The sequence below is a fragment of the Culex quinquefasciatus genome, chromosome 3, assembly GCF_015732765.1.
Source record: "Culex quinquefasciatus strain JHB chromosome 3, VPISU_Cqui_1.0_pri_paternal, whole genome shotgun sequence".
Taxonomy (NCBI): Eukaryota; Metazoa; Arthropoda; class Insecta; order Diptera; family Culicidae; genus Culex; species Culex quinquefasciatus.
In genome coordinates this window covers 147462980-147483536 of record NC_051863.1, presented here as the reverse complement: position 1 = coordinate 147483536, position 20557 = coordinate 147462980, and the positions used below count along the sequence as shown (strand labels likewise).

At 36.6% G+C, this 20557-nt stretch overlaps 1 protein-coding gene across 18 annotated transcripts in view; it reads left to right on the top strand.

Moving 5' to 3' along the window:
• LOC6036398 (potassium voltage-gated channel subfamily KQT member 1) overlaps window positions 1-20557 on the top strand; it is a 349585-nt gene that overhangs the window by 226575 nt on the left and 102453 nt on the right. For 8 of the 18 annotated variants that reach the window (XM_038263226.1, XM_038263224.1, XM_038263225.1 and 5 more), the window contains 3 exons: window positions 2943-2990; window positions 13893-14068; window positions 19589-19675. In XM_038263226.1, coding sequence (XP_038119154.1) covers window positions 2943-2990; window positions 13893-14068; window positions 19589-19675 — 311 coding nt within the window. Of the gene's footprint in view, window positions 1-2942; window positions 2991-13862; window positions 14069-19588; window positions 19676-20557 lie in introns of all 18 variants that reach the window. The other 10 variants (XM_038263228.1, XM_038263231.1, XM_038263237.1 and 7 more) reach the window with 5 other exon arrangements.

Genomic DNA, 20557 nt, shown 5'->3' with positions numbered 1-20557 from the left:
GGATTCACTGTGGTAGGTGATGCGACCATAAGCAATTTGTTTATCGGTTGAAATTTTAAAAATCTTAGGCAGCCGGCTGCGGAAAGATAGCTATCTAGGGATTTAAATATAGTATTTATTCGACCGCGATTCTCCAGAAATTCTCCGTCGGCGTGCCTTCCGATCAACGGTGATGTAGGAAGGGCTTCATTCATTAAAATTATTTCATATCATGAGCCTTAAAACATATTCGTCGACGTGCCTTCCGATCCTCGATGATATGGAAAGGACTTAATCCAGCAATATCCTTGCTTGCTCCTTGCAGCAATCCGACTTGCTTGTCTCAAAAAACAAAAATCGGATCGTTTATATCGAAAACTATATAAAGAGAACAAAAACTCATCGGCCAACGAACGAAAAAATATGAAAAAAGAAGATTAAGAAAACCAATCACCCCATGTACACAAATAGCGACACAAAAGAGACGGAAAATAACACGAAAAAAACAGGACCACGCGTCCCCACAGGCACCGCACCACTGATCAGGCGGTGTCTGTATAATCTTGACAAAAAGTCTGTAGGTAGTCTGTTTATTTTTACTCATCACTTATTTTTATTAGGACCTCTTAGGTGCTGCGATCTCGTTAGCGGAGATCCATAAACAATGTGGACACTTTAGGGTGGTTGGAATTACTCTAACGTCATGATTCGAAATCCGGACACTTAGTAGCATATCATTTTTGTTATAGCTGACAAAAAATCATGTAATAAGGTGGAAATGAATAAATACCATCAGGATGTAGTATTAACAGTCAGTTTTAAGAAAATGCATGCAAAATATGTCTTTTCTAACAAATTTTCATCAGAATTTGAAAATTAAAATGACTTGTTGTGCTTCGAATCCCGGACACTGATAAAAGCTGATTCGAAATCCGGACACTTTTGCTTCGAATTCCGGACACTCGTTTTTGCTAATGAATCGCACAAATTTGGACTGAAATAATAGTGATTGGCATTCTTTAGGTCTCAAATAAGCTGTTAACATCAAAACAATCGATATTTTATATAAAAATCTGCTTGAATTGAAGGAAATCAAAACCATAAATTTCTGCTTTGCCTTCCCGGTGCTTCGAACGCCTATGAAATATTTCACGTGAAATGTTTCGCAATTTTGGTAATCTTATAATTTTATTTTATTTAATTGTTTTGACATTAACTACAGCGTTCAAACAAAATTTAAATGAAAGTTGATGTTAGAATTCATCAAATAACCCATTTTTGACATTTATAATGCGAATTTATATCCAAATAATTGATAAAACAAGATGAGGTGTCCGGGTTTCGAAGCGTCCGGGAATTCGAATCATGACGTTATAAATGAGAGGAAGGCACCAACCACCTAAAGGTGGATTAAGCAAAGTTTTTTTTAAATGTCATAAATTTATAGCAGGCTTTTGCTATAAATTGGTTAGAGTCTTTAGGCGTGATGCATAAAATTCTATAAATTCATCCTTTAGTTGATAATCACTGACCTAGAGGATTTTGCACAAAAAAACAGTCGAATCTTGTGCAATTTTCACCTTTTTTGAATGCATCAAAATTGTGTTTCGGCAGAATTTAAGAAGGACTTCATCTGACTTTATAAGTTTCAATACGGACTTATGAGACCACAAACCAGACCTAAAGTAACAAACCCGGACAAAATCTGTTCAGTCAGTGCAGCAAAACCGTGTGAACAAAAAAGTTGAACCGCTGTATCCGCTTTGTAAATGCGATCCCAATACTCTTCATGGGTCATGGGAAAAAATTACTTTTCAGTGAAGACGGCAAAAAAGTTTAACTGGAATGAAACAAATATTTTTGTGTAACTTCTTTTTTTATTTTCTAGTTCTTAAACATTCTTCTATGGAACCAAAATTGAGATCATCCAAAAACCACGTGGAACCTTTATTAAAATCTCAGACACCCCCTCCAAACAAAGCTTTTTTGTATGGACCGTAGACAATCGCTGAACCAGACCACCTTCCCTTAAGATGTCCACGTGGTTTATGGATGGTCCCAATGCATATTCTTCAAATTAATGAATGCAACTTCTTGTTTTCAAAATACCCTTGAAATACGAACAGCTATCTCTGTATTCTATGAATACTAGTTGGGTTGGAGTTCTTCTACCTGTCCCAATGATTTACAACAATCGTCATCGTCTACTCTTTCTTCCTATAACCCTAATTCTCAGTATAGACCTTGATACACACATTTTCCTTCGGTCTTCTTAGTCAGTCTACCTGTCCTCGTTGATATGCAATATCTTAATATTTTGTTTGAGCAGCATGAGTGAAGCATGTAATATACTGCACTGGAAGTTCTACCTTGACTGACACTTTTGCTTCAAGAGTGGAGTAGCAGTTTCAGCAACAGTGACAGCCTCTAGTTATTTTGCTGGTTGCACCTTGAAACATCTCAAAACACTGTCAGCACGACAATTTGCCATTTAATACTTGAATGCGTTTCAAAGGAATACAAATAAATCATTAACCGGTACGGTGACACAAACATGGTTGAATTTGTGCAACACACTCAATTGAATTTTGTTACCGTATTATTTCAGTTGAACAAACAAGACTTATTGAACCAATCAACATTATTATCAACAGAACACACAATCGTTTGAAAAATATTAATTTATTTCCATTGTTGTCACACGTCCAGCCACCCCCGTCCAATTGTGCACCAGTTTTATTAATCGATTCGTTGTTGTATTTTCTTTCCCGTTTTCCCACCACGTGCATCATTATAAAATCATCACCAACCAATCCACCTCAACCATCAACCCCTCAAATCAACCAATCAACCAACCCCTCACCAAAATAAATGGCTGCTCGAAAACTCCCGCCCTGCGTTTGCTCCCCCCTCGACCGTGTGTGCCACCCAACACCACCCACCCCGTGCCTGCTTGCCTCCAGATCCAAACTGGAAGCTGCCGAAAAACTGGCCGCCGCTTCCAGCGCCGCGTAAGTGTTCCAGAAACCAACCAACTATCCTCCTGTAGAGCGCCAATTTACCAACCCCCCCTTGACGCATTTAGATGAATTTCTCTTAGAGATATGCCGATTCCCACCTGCCCTCCTCTCCCTCAAGCTTTGAAAATGAGCTTTCCTAGTTTAGGTTTTTTTTTTGTTAAACTCTAGCTCAAAATTCTTGTCTCTAGTGAGTTGAGAAACAATCTAGCGTTTCACCGTTTGCTTTATTGTTTTCGTTACAAAAAAAACTTGTCTCGCTCGCAATAGTTCTTTGATAGTTCAAAAGTTTTGTTTTCTTTAAGTCTTTTCACTATCATTGTTTTAAACTAAACAGTAGTGTCTGTGCACTTGCACACAGCTAGCTACTTTTTTCCATGCGCTAGCATAAAAAAATAATAAAGAAAAAGTTTCTCCTTTCAAGCTTTTCACTTGATCTGATATTATCAATTCCCGTTCAGCACAGAGTCTGAACGCTCCAATTCACAGCGCGTGAAGTTTAAATATTAAAATTAGATCCAACAACTGTCGCTTCCGTTTTGTTAAACCACTCTGTCGTAGTAGACGTTATCAATCTTTATCAGATTACAAAAGAAATATGCAACTTCTTATTTTCTCGTTCCTGTGAAAAGTTCTGTCTGTTCCAGTTTTGTTTTTTTTTTTACTAATTTACAAATAATAAGTTTTTCAATACTTCACTGTGGAGCAATTCTCTACGAAATCGGTCTTTTTTCTTCAATTTTATTTTTTGTATTTTTTAATCCGGCTGAAACTTTTTTGGTGCCTTCGGTATGCCAAAAGAAACCATTTTGCATCATTGTTTTTTTTCATATAATTTTCCATACAAATTTGGCAACTGTCCATACAAAAATGATGTATGAAAATTCAAAAATCTGTATCTTTTCAAGGCATTTTTTGATCGATTTGGTGTCTTCGGCAAACTTGTAGGTATAGATACGGACTACACTGGAAAAAAATGATACACGGAAAAACATCAATTTTCATGTTTTTATACCTTTGCATGGCAATATCTCAGCATCTTAGGGTCGTATCAACAAAGTTCATAAAAAAATATAAAGAATTTTCTCAGCTTTTCAAAAATATTTTTTTCAAAAGTGGACAAACATGTGCACTTATTTAAAAAAAATGAAAAATTGCGACTATTTTCAAAAAAATCACCTAAAAATGGCTTTAACCTGAAAACGGTGCACTTTACCAAAATTTTCCCCAAGTACTTTTTGATTCCAAATTTAATTTTACATCGAAAAATGAAGTTGAAAAATTTTTGCGAGCAATATTTCGATTTTTTGAAAAAAAGTATTGATTCAAAAATTCATAACTCGCTCAAAGATTTTTTGCACAACCTGGAAATTTCTGAAAAGTTGGCATTTGATGTCCTCTAAAACATATCAGAAAATGCCAAAATTAAAAAAAGGGTTTTTTTGCAAATCAAATTTTTAGTGACAAAAAGTTAAATTAAAAATCACCAATTTTTTTACCGTGAATCTTTTGTTTCCAGTCTAGTCCATACCTACAACTTTGCCGAAGACACCAAATCGATCAAAAATTACCTTCAAAAGATACAGATTTTTGAATTTTCATACATCATTTTTGTATGGACAGCTGCCAAATTTGTATGGAAAATTATATGGACAAACCAATGATGTAAAATGGCTTCTTTGGGCATACCGGAGGCACCAAAAAAGTTTCAGTCGGATTAAAAAATACAAAAAAAAATCGAATGACCGAAATCTGAGCGAACTGTTCTGTGCTGTTTTCATACCGTCATTAAAACAACCACTAATAGATATTGCTTCATAGTTATTGCATAGATAGTTCATTAGTAGGGTGATGATAAATTGTATTTGATTCGATGAAATTTCGACTTGGTATCATTCCATGTGGCAGTGCGTGGCCGAATGATTGCGCTGTCCCCTTTGTAAGCGGATGATTCTGGGTTCGATTCCCGTCTGCTCCAACCTTCCATCGGATGAGGAAGTAAAATGTCGGTACCGGCCTTGGTTGTTAGGCTGTTAAGTCATTCCAGGTGTAGGAGTCGTCTCCATGCCATAAGTACAAACAACACACCAAACCAAGCCTACTCCGGTGGAATCGAAGGTTCCTTGGAGTAAAAAGAGGTTTGGGTGCTCTCCCCATTCAAGCCTTCGGACTCCTAGGATCGAGCAGAAACTTGCAATAGAGACCACAAAAGACCCGGGGGTCGTTAATGTGGATGGTTTGATTTTGATCATTCCAACAGAAGTACACATTTTTCGTGTCTCAGGGGTTCTTAATGGGGTTTCTAGCTAAATTGAATCCATGTTCAACTATCCCACAGATATATTTAAACCTGCGTCCTTTCTCGTCTCTAATCTATCAACTTTCATTTAAAATTACTTCCTCTCATATCACGTATTCGAAGCACTCCTAGATTTCAACCATTTTTATTTGGTAACCCTGCACTTGGTGGTTAAATCTGATTATTTAATTTAAAATTTTAACACTTGTGGGCTTTTGTTCATCTTTGGAATATTTTTTAAAAATATTTTTTCACCAAATCCAAATTTGGTTTATGATTAAACAAATCTTAAGAAATGTAAGCATTACTGGAAATGTGCGATTTTTTTTAATAATTGTGTTACAATGTTACAAAAATGTGTTTACGGTTGGAATTGCGATTGTTGTTTCCAAACTTTATAAATATTAAAATCAAGTCCGCAAACAGGACATACCCCTTTGTTCGGGACATCTTTTGATATTAATATTCGATTTCATTTCGTTTTTCGTAGTTTCTGAGAAACAGCCTCACAAAGAATTCGAATCGATGAAAATATTTTTTTACAAGTTTCATTTAATTTGTATGTAAATTTTAACTGATGATATCTCGGAAACTATCGGTCCGATTTTAAATGCTAAAAAATAAATTTCTGCTATATTTTCTGATCTTTTCAATTAAGTATTTCAAAAAAGTTAAATTTGGCCTAAACCATTAAATTATGAAAATCATCTGTTTGTAGACGTTTTCAAAGTTGTAAGCCGATTTTAAAATTGTCGAAAGAATTTTTTTATAGAAGTTTCATAGGTTTTTACATCGAAAATCGGACCAATAGATATCGTCAGTTGGAAATTACAAACTGAATATGAGCAGTATGAGCACTCTAGGTCAATGGGAAGTGAGCCAAATCGGGACACAACTTTAGAACGTTTAAAAACCTCAAAAGGTTTAAAATGTTTGTAACTATAGCAAATTAAAAAATATCAAAATATATAAATATCAAAATTTTAAAAGCACATAAAAGAGCTCAAAAATGCAACAACAGAACGGTGAAGCTTCCCAATTGGTCAAATCAAAAGGGAGTTATAAGCATTTGTTTGTTTGGTGTTTATTTTTGCTCGAGGTCTCCCTTCGATCCAATTTTCTGGAGATATTTTTTTTGTAAGTATCGAAAACAAGATTTTTTTTGGGTTTAACAACTTTCTGAAATGAAAAAAACACAACCATTTTCCTGAAAAGATAGATTCTCGAAAAAAATAAGAAAATTTAAATTACAAGTCTACAAGTCATTCATTTGGATAAAAACCGTGTTTTAAAATGCATAAACGCGACATAAACTTTGAAAAATATTTGCAGCGGCCTAACTGCATACTTTCATAATTTTAAAACAGCTCGTTCAAAGATATCCTTACTCCACTTCAATTTTTGAAAATCGTTTTTTTTCACTTAATTTTGCGATAAAATCCACAGAGCAATGGCGCAAGAGGGTACGAGAGAAGCGTTCAACGGTGCATGAGAGTAATAATGACCCGAAAAAAAATGAAAATGGGTCTGGCACGTTTGCATCGAGTTCGCTCCGGTGCTGGTGCATGTAATGGACTGGTTTTTGGTTTGGGAGGTGGCTTTCCACCACCCTGCGTGAGTATTTCCAGAGTGAAAATGTCCAATTTAATTTACTTTCAATTTCGCAACCAACTGAGCACCGCCTCTTGCAGTGCTTTTTATGCAGGAGAATTTAAGCCGATTTTATGGCGCGAACAAAGTTGTGACCATTTTTGGACAATAAATTATCTGGAACGATTGATATTAAAGCTTTGACTGTCTTTGCCTAAATACCACACTTGCGAACCTAGGTTAACGCGGCCCAACTTCTACAGAATGTGATTTTTTTATCTACTGAAAATCGCACCGTAGTAAGAGTGAAACTTTACCTGAAGGGTCGTAATTGAAATGAAACTGTTTGCTCGTTTTTTTTATCTGCAAACAAACATAAGTGAGAACCAGCAAAATTAACTAACTTTTAATTAAAAAGTTATGCCTTGGTGGATCTCTTTAGCTGGTTGTTTCAACCGGTGCGGACTCAGCTCGCCGTGGAAAACGAAGGATAGCCACTGATGAAAATTTCCACTGCAGTGGAGAAGTACAGATAATGAGTATAATTCGTGCAAAACGTTGCAAACGATTAGAGGAAGGGATAAACCGTACCAATTACGCTTTGTAATGGATGAAAATCGGGATTTTTGAAGGTTTTGATGGTACCCACAGCCCCAAGATTAAATTATATTTACAGTTATAAGTTTTTATTTTGTGCGAAATTTCACAAAAGAACAACTTATTTTTATCAAATTAATATTTTATCTTGCTCGAGTAAATCATTTTGTTGCAAACCACTCAAAAAATCCACCTGCAGTTCTTAACGAGTTTTCTGTTGATTTATCTCCAACAACAATACAGTTGACAAACCATGCATAACATGATAAAGATGCCTCCACTGATATGCATCTCGTATAATATGGTTGATGCACTTCCAACCACTTGAGCACTGCTGCTGCTCCCGAAAGCTGCACCCCACCAGCTCCAATCACATTTGCATAAAGTATTCAATTGAATTAACCGCCAGCACTGCATCAACTGCTTGCACACTAGGGTGGTCCAAATCCGGACTTTTTAGGGGCTACCCCCTGAAATCAAAGATTGACCCATCACTAGGCTAAATTCCAAATTTGAGCTCATTCTGACCACGGGAACCCCTCCCTCCAATCGCTTAAAGTTTGTATGGGAAAAATCGTCAAAATGTATGGAGAAAAGCAACTGTTTTACTTTTTTACCTGTGGAAGGCGCCATAATTATCCGATTCTAACCATTTCTCAAATGTAGAACCTTCATTAAATTTAGAACAACTTTCCCGAAGACACAATATTTTTAGGATTTTTTCCCGCGAAGTTATTAGCGCCCAAAACTGGCCATTTTGCGCGGCCAGCTGTAAGGGCTACCTAACAACGATGTTTATTTCCAATTCGTACACGTGCTCTCTCTCAGGTTCAAACTCTCTCACGAGCTTGCTCGCCTGCCTGCCTGCCTGTTTACCTACAAGCGCGCGCTGTTTCTCGGCTTGGACTTTTGTCGTCGTCGTCGTTTTTGTTTGATATCCGTTGCGCTGCGTTTCTGGCATGTTTATTATAATTTTCAACTAAAATAGCAGGATTGTTTTGAGATATATTTAGCATATAATTTCTTAAATTATGTCAAAAATAAAAAAACTGCGCTGAAAAAAATAGTTTAAAGAAAATACAGCTTAGGCTCAATTAAAAAATACAGCAAATGTCATGAGAACAGGGTTTGTTTGTTTTTCCAAGCACTACACGCAGTTTTTCGTATATGCTAAAGAAACATGATAATGATTCAATTATTTGAAAAAAAATCTTCAGGTAATACTAATGTTGTTCCTTTAGGTAGTTTGCTTTAACAAAAATATACTTTAGTACAAATCAGAACAAATCAAGGCAATTTTACAATTATTGCTGCAAATTTTAATTCATACTCTCTAATATATTATTTTGTGTGATGTCTGGAAATTTCTTTCTGTGTTCCTCGGTCACCTGCAACAAATATTGCAACTTTTCTCCATTTTTTGTCAGTTTACCTGTAAATTTTTCGTTTCAGGAAACATCTCTTTCTGCACAATCGTTAACAACCTTCAGATCTTGCAGTTGCGGCCTTCCTTTCCTTTTTTTCCTTCCTTTTTTTCCTCTTTTGGATTCAGTTTTTAAAAATATCTAAAGAAAATTCCTTCCTTTTTTATCTAAAAAAACTTCATGGTATTTCTTGTAAAAAAAGCAAAGCAATCCACTTTAACGACCCCCGGGTCTTTTGTGGGCTCTGTTGCAAGTTTCTGCTCATTTCTAGGCGTCCGAAGGATTTGTGTGGTGAGTCACCCAAATCCTCTTTTACGCAAATGGACCGACGTTTTACTTCCCCATCCGATAGAAGGCATGGTATTTCTTGTAACAAAAGCAGATAAATTAAAATCCAAAACGTTTGCAATTAGGTTTGGATCAGAACAGATGACGATTCATGGATGAACTAATTCATCAAATTTGTATTCTCTCTCACACGCTCTTATAATACACCCAAAACTGGCAGCGCTAGTCCGAGAGAATGATGGTCTCGAGTCGAGAGAATAGTGGTACCATTCACGGACGCAGAGAACACAGCTCGAGATGGGCGATAGAACTATTCTCTCGAGGTTCATTTGCAAAAAAAGTTCATCCGTCAAACAAAAAACTAAAAGTGTCGACAACGGGAATCGAACCAGAGACCTTTGACAAACCAATCCAATGACTTAGCTGCCTCGGCCACCACAGCTTGGTGACCATGGAGAAGTCAGAAGTCGATGTATGACACTTGTTGGAGATTTATTGATTCAACTAACGAATGAACTCATTTGTTATGATGGTGTGAGTTGGTACCATTATTCTATCGATTTTGGCACTGAGCCCTCAATAAATTTTAAGAGAACGATTATCTCGATTCTGAATTTTGGGTGTATGATATCTATTGTTGTGTTTTTTTTTTTTTCGTTTTGTTGTTCACATATTACATTTGATTTTATATCTCAATACATACCGACTATTTTTGTTGAAAATTATAATTAACATGCCAGGAACGCAGCGTAGCGGATATCAAACGAAAACGACGACGACGACAAAAGTCCAAGCCGAGAAACAGCGCGCGCTTGTAGGTAAACAGGCAGGCGAGCAAGCTCGTGAGAGTTTGAACCTGAGAGAGCACGTGCGTGTACGAATTGGAAATAAACATCGTTGTTAGGTAGCCCCTTACAGCTGGCCGCGCAAAAATGGCCAGTTTTGGGCGCTAATAACTTCGCGGGAAAAAATCCTAAAAATATTGTGTCTTCGGGAAAGTTGTTCTAAATTTAATGAAGGTTCTACATTTGAGAAATGGTAAGAATCGGATAATTATGGCGCCTTCCACAGGTAAAAAAGTAAAATAGTTGCTTATCTCCATACATTTTGACGATTTTTCCCATACAAACTTTAAGCGATTGGAGGGAGGGGTTCCTGTGGTCAGAATGAGCTCAAATTTGGAATTTAGCCTAGTGATGGGTCAATCTTTGATTTCAGGGGGTAGCCCCAAAAAAGTCCGGATTTGGACCACCCTATTGCACACACACACAAAAAAACGGATGACTATAACTTACCCCCCTCCTGAACTACTTGACTTTTTCACTTTTGGCGAAGAGATATTCTGCACTTGGCGTGTGACGATGATGCAGATCTGGGCTGCATCGCGGCGCAGACATTCTCAGCGGAAAAGTTTCGCACTCCACCCTCCCTTGAACGTGCTCCTCTCTTCCCCGAGGGGATGCTGCTTATGCAAATAACATCACTCTTCCACGTCCCACCTCGTCTCCTTCGGAAACAGGAGGACGGTGGTGGATCGTGGAAATTGTGAAAATGATACCCCTAAGCAGAAGCAGTGTTGCCAGCGTTTTGCAGCAGCAAATATCTATGTCAAGAAGCGCCGCCAGCTGATCTCGTTTTGTGGCACTTCGTTAGTCTTGAGCAGGAGAGGGGAAAAAAAACGCAAAGAACGGCAGTTCGTTCTGAGTAGCTTTTTCGAAGAAGTCGACGTCTTGGTGTTCCTTCAGGTTGATAATAGTCTGGAGCTGCTTACCTTAATCAGCTGTACCTGTGGTTCTATTCTTTAAAAAGCAGATGTTTTTGATGATTTTGTGACATAAAATTTGATACAAATTTCTGCAGCTTAATTTACAGTTAAATTGATTTAATTAATCAAAGCCAAGATTTTTTTCTCGATCTACCACACATAAACTACAGCCAATACTTCACACAGTCAAAAAATATGTGTAAGAATGTATATAACCTCTTTAATGATGTAGTTTTAGCTCAGTTAGACTGAAAAAGTGATATTACACCAGCAAAGTGCGTAAAAAAATCAAGAGTAAAATTACACATCTTTCTGACATAAAAAATGTACCCCTTAACAGATGTAATATTACCACGATTTTTATGTAAATTTGGAAGGTGTCATTTTTAAAGTTTGAATAATACCTCTTTTTTTAAATAATTTTACCTCAATTTAGACTGAAAATGTGTGTACAAATTCCCAGATGTAATATTACCATTTTTTACCGTATTCATTCAAAAGTTTTGAAAAATTCAAATTTCTTTAGAACTGATCCCTGGTTAGCGTACGAGAAGTCCTGACGCTGAAAATGAGACATTTATAAGGGTCATTAACGGGATAACACTCGAGGCACGACGTAGAGAATGGAAAACTCTCAGGTTCTTCTGGCGCCTGAAGATCATTTGCAGAACACAATGTACTTGGCTTCGGATGGTTCGCCGGAGATCCGAGGAAAATCAACTTAATTAGGTGGAACAACGGCGGCATCGCGATGGAGGCGCTTGGTGGGGCGTAAAACTATAATGAAGCTCCCTTTAGGGAGCGTTCTTTTATTACGTAACGCGAAAAATCGGACTTTTAGACCCCCTCCCCCCCCCTCGTAACAAAATTCCCATACAAATTTTAAAAATTTTGTATGGAGCGTAACACGGCCTCCGACCCCCCCTCCCCCCCTACTGCGTTACGTAATAAAAGAACGCTCCCTTAAAGCTTATGCCACGCTGTTGACAACATGGCGAGGGCAAATGGCGCACATTTGTGGTTAGTGACTCGTACCACCCTCGGTTGGTGTTGGGTGGAGGGGCCTTTGTTCGGAAGGGCCTTTGAGGCAGGTCAACAGTTGATGGAGCTGGAAAACATGGACAAAAGTCTTAACCGAGCTTGTTAGAGGCGGAATTTAAATTGACAGCATGGATTTAAGGGGATAGTGCTTGAGCAAAGTTTGTTTTGCCTGGATCTGGAAATCTGGTATTTTCAAATCGTAAGCTAGATTTTCGAACGATTGTAAAATTTGTGTGCAGGGTGTCTTTTTTTAAATCTGTAGCAATCATCAAAAAGAGATACCCTTTTCTCAAAAAGATTTATAGTGATCAAACTAATGTCAATTCGTCATATCGTCAAGGTATGATACATTTTGGCTTCCTATAGACGCTGCAATCAACTTAATTGAATTTTAGTGAATTTCATGCGAAAGAATAAAGTTGTAAATTTCGAATAAAATTTATGATTCCGTGCTAAGAGACCAGGCGCCTCCACGGTGCCATTCTGAGAAAGAAAAATTCAATGGAGGCGCTTGGTTTCGTAAAATAATTTCTTTGCATTTATACCAGAAATTTACAACTTTATTCTTTCGCAAGAAATTTACTAAAATTCAGTTCGGTGGGAAAAAATGAAGCGTTCCTCAGCTTCAAAAATGTGGAGTTGTAAAATCTAATAAAATGGTTGTGATACCTTGATAAAATGGTTTCCATTTTTAATCTGTACCGAGGAGTGGTCATATCTGTTATATATTTTGGTGATAAAATATTTGCATGTATTATCTATTAAAACGTTTGCCAAACTGACAGCTTATAGTACATTTTTCTCTTAAATTCATGGTAGTTCAATAATACCTCAGGATACGCTTGTATAACTTTATGAATTTAATTATTTACTAACTTTTGCCCTTTCGTTTGCAGTAGTGTAGCTTAACAATATTATCCCACTTCCATCCTATGTCATCACAATTTCCTCTTCTCCAAAATGTAAAAACAAACATCATTGACAATTTCCCTATATTTTATTATGATTTTTTTATTTCTTCCTCACTTCTATGAATCATCAACCAAAACCTTCTCTATCAATCTGCCACACCAAAAAAACACACAAACACATGCATCTGCTGTCGCTCGCCGGCGAACATAAAAAAAACCGCGCGCTGCCACCATGCTGCTTCCGCTGTCGTCGTCGTCGTCATTGCCGATCCGTATTTCCGGCTGTCACTACCTGTTGCCGCCGCCGCCACCATCATCATCGAAAATGTCGTACCTGTTGCACACCACGACGACATCGCTGCATCACTGTGTCTGTGTGTTCATTGAAAATGTGCAAAAAAAAAATCTTGCTCTGTGTGCTGCTTTTGCTTGTTTATTTTTCATCGACAATGAAACCGTGACGATCTCTTCTATGTGATACACACGAACACAAACACACAAACGTACACAAACACTCGGAAAACATCGCGAACGACACGAACAACGCTTTTCTGCTGAATCGCATCTTAAACAAACTGGACTATTGTAAATATTGAACTTTTCCAACTGTCACATTTCTGCTCACTCATCGCCGTGTTTTTTTCCCCATTTGCCGTTGGGAAAACTTTGCATATTCATGGACGTGTTTTTCCTATCGATATCAAATTGCGTTAAATTGTAAATGTGCTTTTGAATGTTTTGATTTCGTTACTTCGTGTTTTATTAAATTTTTCCTTTCAAAACTTTACATACGTTTCAACAAAATTTTAATATCGTGTAATATCACTTCTCAAAATATCAACTCATCAACACACAAACACACGCATAAAATATACACCAACAAATAAAATGAACCACTATACGACTGCAAACAAAACACACACACAAAAAAATCCTCTAACTGTTGTGAAGAAATGGACTGAGTCAGATTTCACTTATTAGGCGGGCGTCGTCGAGCTTCAAGCACAACGCCTCGTTCGTGGCCCGGCTGCCCACGATCCGGCGCCACAAGAGTCAATCGCTGCACTCGCCGGGCAACGCAAAGCCCCCGAGCGGAAGTGGCCGGTCCGGGCGGTGCCCCCGCGTCACGGACATCAACGCGTCCTCGGAGAACCTGGGTGAGTGGAGCCTTTTTTTAACCATAGTTACGCAAAATTGGTGGTAGTATGAAATCTTAACTTTTTTAACAACCATACAAATTCATCCTAATTTCATCATCACTAAAAGCGTGGTTTTCTTTGAAGTTTGGAAAGCTTTTCTCTACACAAGTTTTTCGAAGCCAAAGTTTTCGCGCCACAAAAGCTTTCTTCGCAAACAGTACTCAGTTTTGGGCTTTTCCGTTTTCACGAGTGTGTGTGTGTGGGTTGATTGGTTTTCGAATACAGGAATCATTCGCGATTGGTGGTGGTCATATCAGCTATGAAGTAACACTTGAATCAAACACAAATTGTTCTTAATACTAACCATCAACATCTTTAAGCCGAAACGTTGAGAGCACAATATGCAATATATACCAATATAATTAATAAAATATTGAGTTTATTTCCGGCAAAAAAATAACAGCCCAAATTCCGAGTATTTGATCTCCTTTTCTTAGAATTCATCCATGGATGCGCCTGGTTTCCCGGGATTTGAGATTATATTTTTTTTTGCATGAAATTTACAAAGATTTAATTGAGTCGATTGACACAACATCGAGAAGCCTTGCTCTAAAAAGGGTATAGTCAAACGTGTTTTTACGCGGTGCGTTACGTGTTTATATATTATCGATTTCTCTAGAACGACGAAACATTTTTGCAATGTTTTAAAAAGCAAATTTGTAGGTTTTGTTCAGATCTACAAAACGCTTTTTGAAGATTGCAAAAATATTTTATGGTTTAAGAGAAATCCACGAAACAAAAAGCGTAACGCCACCGCGAAAAAAGAGGCTTCTCTGTAATTCTCTACCAACTCACACGAAATCGGGAAAAGTTGCCCCGACCCCTCTTCGATTTGCGTGAAACTTTGTCTTAAGTGGTAACTGATCACGAATCCAAGGTCCGTTTGTTGATATCTCGTGAAAGAGGGGCGGTACGACCTCTTTCATTTTTGAGCATGCGAAAAAAGAGGTGTTTTTCAATAATTTGCAGCCTGAAACGGTGATGAGATGGAAATTTGGTGTCACTGGGACTTTTATGTAAAATTTGATGGCGTACTCGGAATTCTGAAAAAACGTATTTTTCATCGAAAAAAAAAACACTAAAAATGTTTTGAAAACTCTGCAATTTTCCGTTACTCGACTGTAAATATTTTTGGAACATGTCATTTTAAGGAAAATTTAAAGTACTTTTCGAATTTACATTGACCCAGAAGGGTCATTTTTTCATTTAGAACAAAATTTTTCATTTTAAAATATCGTGTTTTTTCTAACATTGAAGGGTTATTTTGAAGAATGTGCAAACATAAAGGGTTTGCTTGTAACCTTCACGAGTTATCGCGATTTTACGAAAACAATGTTTTGAAAAAGTTACTTTTTGCGTTTCTCTGTGTTTCGCCGTCCGTGTTTGTCGCGGGTGACGATGAACGGCCATGATCGACGACGACCAAGTTTTTCAAAACTTTTTTTTCGTCAAATCGCGATAACTCGTGATGATTACAATTAAGAGCGAGTTTTTCACCGATGTGAAACAGGTCGTATCGAGGTGCTCCGATTTGGATGAAACTTTCAGGGTTTGTTTGTCTATACATGAGATGAACTCATGCCAAATATGAGCCCTTTACGACAAAGGGAAGTGGGGTAAAACGGGCATTGAAGTTTGAGGTCCAAAAAACATGAAAAATCTTAAAATTGCTCGCATTTCCGTAAAACTTCATCAATTCCATTTCTCTTAGATGCATTCGAATGGTCTTTTGAAGCCCTTCAAAATGTGCTATAGACATCCAGGATTGGTTTTACTTTTTCTCATAGCTTTTGCAAATTACTGTTAAAAATGGATTTTTTTAAAACCTTGATAACTTTTCCCAACAGCCTCCAACACCCATACTCCCATAGGTCAAAAGTTAGGGAATTTCATGGACTATAAGCCTACGGTATTAACTTTTTGGCCAATCGCAGTTTTTCTCATAGTTTTACGGGTTTTCTAGAACAAACATTTTACAACGTTAGTTTTTGCCCTGTAGATCGAGAAGACGGCACTTTTTGGTATCAATTTTGTCATATTCGGAATCCTCGGACAATTTCACGTAAGTTAGAAGTATTGGAGTTGTAAATTTGATTGGAAAAATTGCCGTTTAGAATGAATTAAAATATTTTTTAACAATTTGTTGGATTAGGGGTAAAACAGGTTTTCGCCTACTTGATACAGCATTTGACGTATTGGTCATAGGGTTAATAAGATCTTTTTCTTTTTTCAAAAAAGTTTTATTTAATTATTTTTTAAAGAAATATTACAACTCCAATACTTCTAACTTACGTGAAATTGTCCGAGGATTCCGAATATGACAAAATTGATACCAAAAAGTGCCGTCTTCTCGATCTACAGGGCAAAAACTAACGTTGTAAAATGTTTGTTCTAGAAAACCCGTAAAACTATGAGAAAAACTGCGATTGGCCAAAAAGTTAGTACCGTAGGCTTATAGTCCATGAAATTCCCTAACTTTTGACCTATGGGAGTATGGGTGTTGGAGGCTGTTGGGAAAAGTTATTAAGGTTTTAAAAAAATCCATTTTTAACAGTAATTTGCAAAAGCTATGAGAAAAATTAATACCAATCCTGGATGTCTATAGCACATTTTGAAGGGCTTCAATAGACCATTCGAATGCATCTAAGAGAGTTGGAATTGATGAAGATTTACGGAAATGCGAGCAATTTTAAGATTTTTCATGTTTTTTGGACCTCAAACTTCAATGCCCGTTTTACCCCACTTCCCTTTGTCGTAGAGGGCTCATATTTGGCATGAGTTCATCTCATGTATAGACAAACAAACCCTGAAAGTTTCATCCAAATCGGAGCACCTCGATACGACCTCTAGAACAAACCGAGCAGAATCTACAAATACTGCCTCTTAAACCCCTTATGTATGTATATCAAATTTTTTGTAATTGTATGCTCTACAACTTTGTAGAGCATTATTACACTCTAAAAAATAACCCTGCAAAGTTAAAAAAACACGAAATTTAAAAATGAAAAAATGTTCTAAATGAAAGAATGACTTTTCTGGGTCAATGTAGATTCGAAAAGTAAATTAAATTTCCCTTAAAATGACTTGTTCCAATTTTTATACAGTCGAGTAGGGTAGAGTAGTCATCAATGAGACACTTTTGGTTTTTTAACTTTAGCGATTTTTGTATTTTTTCATCAGCATGTTTTAAAGAGCTTTTTGTCGCATTTTCTTTCTTTTAATTTGTTCTAACATTGATCAAAATATGAGATTGATCTGACGCCCACAGCCAGAGTTATTAAACTGTCTCATTGTGGACGCACTTGGCAGGAACAATGAGACAGCTGGGGAACAATGAGACACTCTCCGAAAATCAATATTTTTCTAGCTAAACATCATGTTCTTCTGTTGATTCATTGCAGGTGACTTGTCTTGGACATTTTAAAGCAATTTTTCCAACTTGGAACTTTAGTTAACAAAAGTTATACTGGAAAATATTTAAATTTTGTAAAATCCGTTTATTTATACCAAACAATTTTTTTTTAACAATTTTACGTCTTGTGAGAGCCATTTTATCATTGTTCCCCGTGTCTCATTGATGACTACTCTACCCTAACGGATAATGGCAGAGTTTAAAAAAAAAAGTGTTTTTGCGATGAAAAATACGTTTTTTCGGAATTCTGATTACGCCATCAAATCAGGCGTCTAATTTTACATAAAAGTCCCTTTGACACCAAATTTTTATCTCATCACCGTTTCAGGCTGCAAATTATTGAAAAACACCTCTTTTTTCGAATGTTCAAAAATGAAAGGGGTCTTACCGCCCCTCCGTCATGAGATATCAAAAAACGGACCTCAAATTCGTGTTCAAGGACAAAAGTTACCCCTTAGGACAAAGTTTCACGCAAATCGAAGAGGGGTCGGGGCAATTGCTGGGTAAATTGGCGGAGAATTACTCATAAACTAAGATGAAAAACCATCAGTTTTAGACATTGACTTTCAAAATTATGAGCTACATTCTACAGTACATTTTCCTTACAACGTTTTGGAAATTCAATAAAGGATTAATCCGACCAACAAAATGTCGGCACATGATCCATTCGAAAGGAATTATAAGCTAGAAGATCCCCAGAAACACGTTCACTTTGAATTTTGGACCTTTGGACTAACCTTAATTTCATCAATAGTTGAAAATATGATTTTTAAATTAATGGACGACAGTTTGAAAAAAAATCTTCTTGTTTTTGAGACAAATGCTCAAATAAATTCATCATAAAGCCTCGATTATCTGAAGCCTCAATTATCCGAAGAACTTCGGATATCTTCAACTAATTTTTTTTTTTTTAAATTTATTAATTTCATTTTTTTAATTAATTTTAAAACAAAAAATACAGGTCTAACTATTTTGACCAGGGAACTCCCATGCCAAATTTGAGCTAAATCGGAGAACTTTTAATTTGGATCCTGCTTGTTTGATGTGTAATGGCTCTGTACTGAAAATGTGTGTAGCAAAAATATCGGCGCAAAAAGTTCTAATTGATGTGCACCGTTAAAAGGTTATCCAAAACTCTTTATGGATAATGCAAATTTCCGTAGACAATTTAACATCAAATAAAAGTCAACTTAAAATTGATAAAATTTATATGAACACAAATTTTAACCATTAAATATAACAATAGTTTATATGATGACCACCGCATCGTAAAAATTCCAATAGTAAAAAAATATCCAATTCAAACCTCAAATTTCACGTACAATCACACCGAATGATTCTCAAACTGCTAAGCTCTTCCTATCCCTTAATATTTTGCTAACGCGCTTTTCAAATAAGCACCATATTTGCCAATATTCCCCTCCCGTATTTCATGCTAATCAGCTCAATACTTCTCCATAACAAAGCCCATGACAGCAGTTATATTTCGTGTTTGAACTGTTACTCGTTTATAATACCTTTACTCACCATTTAAACTACGTTGCAAATCGGATTTCTGTACCCTAAAGCAGCTTTCCAGTAGAGATTATCAGTATTTTCCTCTCAATATCTATATCAATTCCCAAATTGTACGATTATCAACTATTTAACCCAAAATATTACTCAATCAGTCGTTTATATCTCTAATGTTACTAGAATCTTATAATGGCATGAACTTTCCTCAATATTCCTCAAACACAGTGAAACAATAAACGCCCAAAATGGAACCACCTTAAATTGCAGTAGCATTATTCATTCTAGCCAACATCATACTAACTCCTTCTTGTAGCATTTATCTCACCTGCGGTTACTCTCTTATCAAACTCTTTTTTCCTTCTCGTTCTAAATTATCAACATTACCACAAAAAAAATAAACAAATGTACAAAAAAAACCTATCAATCATCCTTCGACCGGTGTTCGAACCCGTATCTAATCACACAACGTCACGCGCCTTGTACACACCAAAACAACCATTAAATCAACCTCCATAACTGAAAACAAAACCAAAATACAAACCATACAAAAGAAGTGACCAACAACGGTAGACCGATGAATCCCAGTCTCAGTGAAGACTCGGTCGCGGAAACAGCACTGTCCAAGAAAAATTCCGATGGTGAGTTGCCTCAAAATTAGTCCACCCTCTCTCTCCCTCAGAACACACCCACAACGTGTAACCAAAAACCAAACCAAACAACAAAAAAAACTTGTTTTAAATGTTAACGTTAACCTTGCTACTTCTAACCGTACCCGTTGTGTTTCACGATAGATCCGTCGTTACAATTGTTTTAGTTCTAGTTGTTTTGTGCCAGTTGTCACCTTGGGCGAAAATCGGTGAACTTTTAGTTGATGTTTTTGATTTTTGTTGTAACGATTCCAGATAACGATTTGATTTTAGTTTAATTTCTAGTTGCGATCACTGTTTAGACGTTCTTCCCCTATCTTGCTCTTTCTCACTTTCTCTCTGGTGTGCTGTGTTTTATCCTTTAGTTTAACCCTTAACGGTTTAGCCGATTCGGGCTAGAAGGTCGCAGAAATAAAAATCGGTTTCTTTTTCTAGGAAACTATCACCTACTGGAAACTTCTTTTGATTTGTTCTCAAATCATAGTTTTTTTATTACGATTTCCGTCGTCAGTGTCGCATGGAATTTTCAGTTTTCTGTATCCTTTAACGGGCTTGTTAAATGTGAATTTGCTGTTTATAAAACTCTAAGCATTTCAAAACACTTTTGTTGCATACTTTTTTCACACACGATGGTTACTGATGGTGATCACTAAAAATATGAGAAAAAGTAAACTAGCATGCATTGTGTCGAGAAAGAATTTATTTTTTAGTAGAATCCACTGGAATGTATAACAATATTAAACATACTTACGATAGCTATATTACAAAGAACGCGATGGAATTCAAGTGTCAACAAAAAATAAATAAAGAGGATTCAGAACTGCTGAAAAAAGTTTAGCGGTCTTTCGTGAAAAGCCTTTGAAACATGAATAG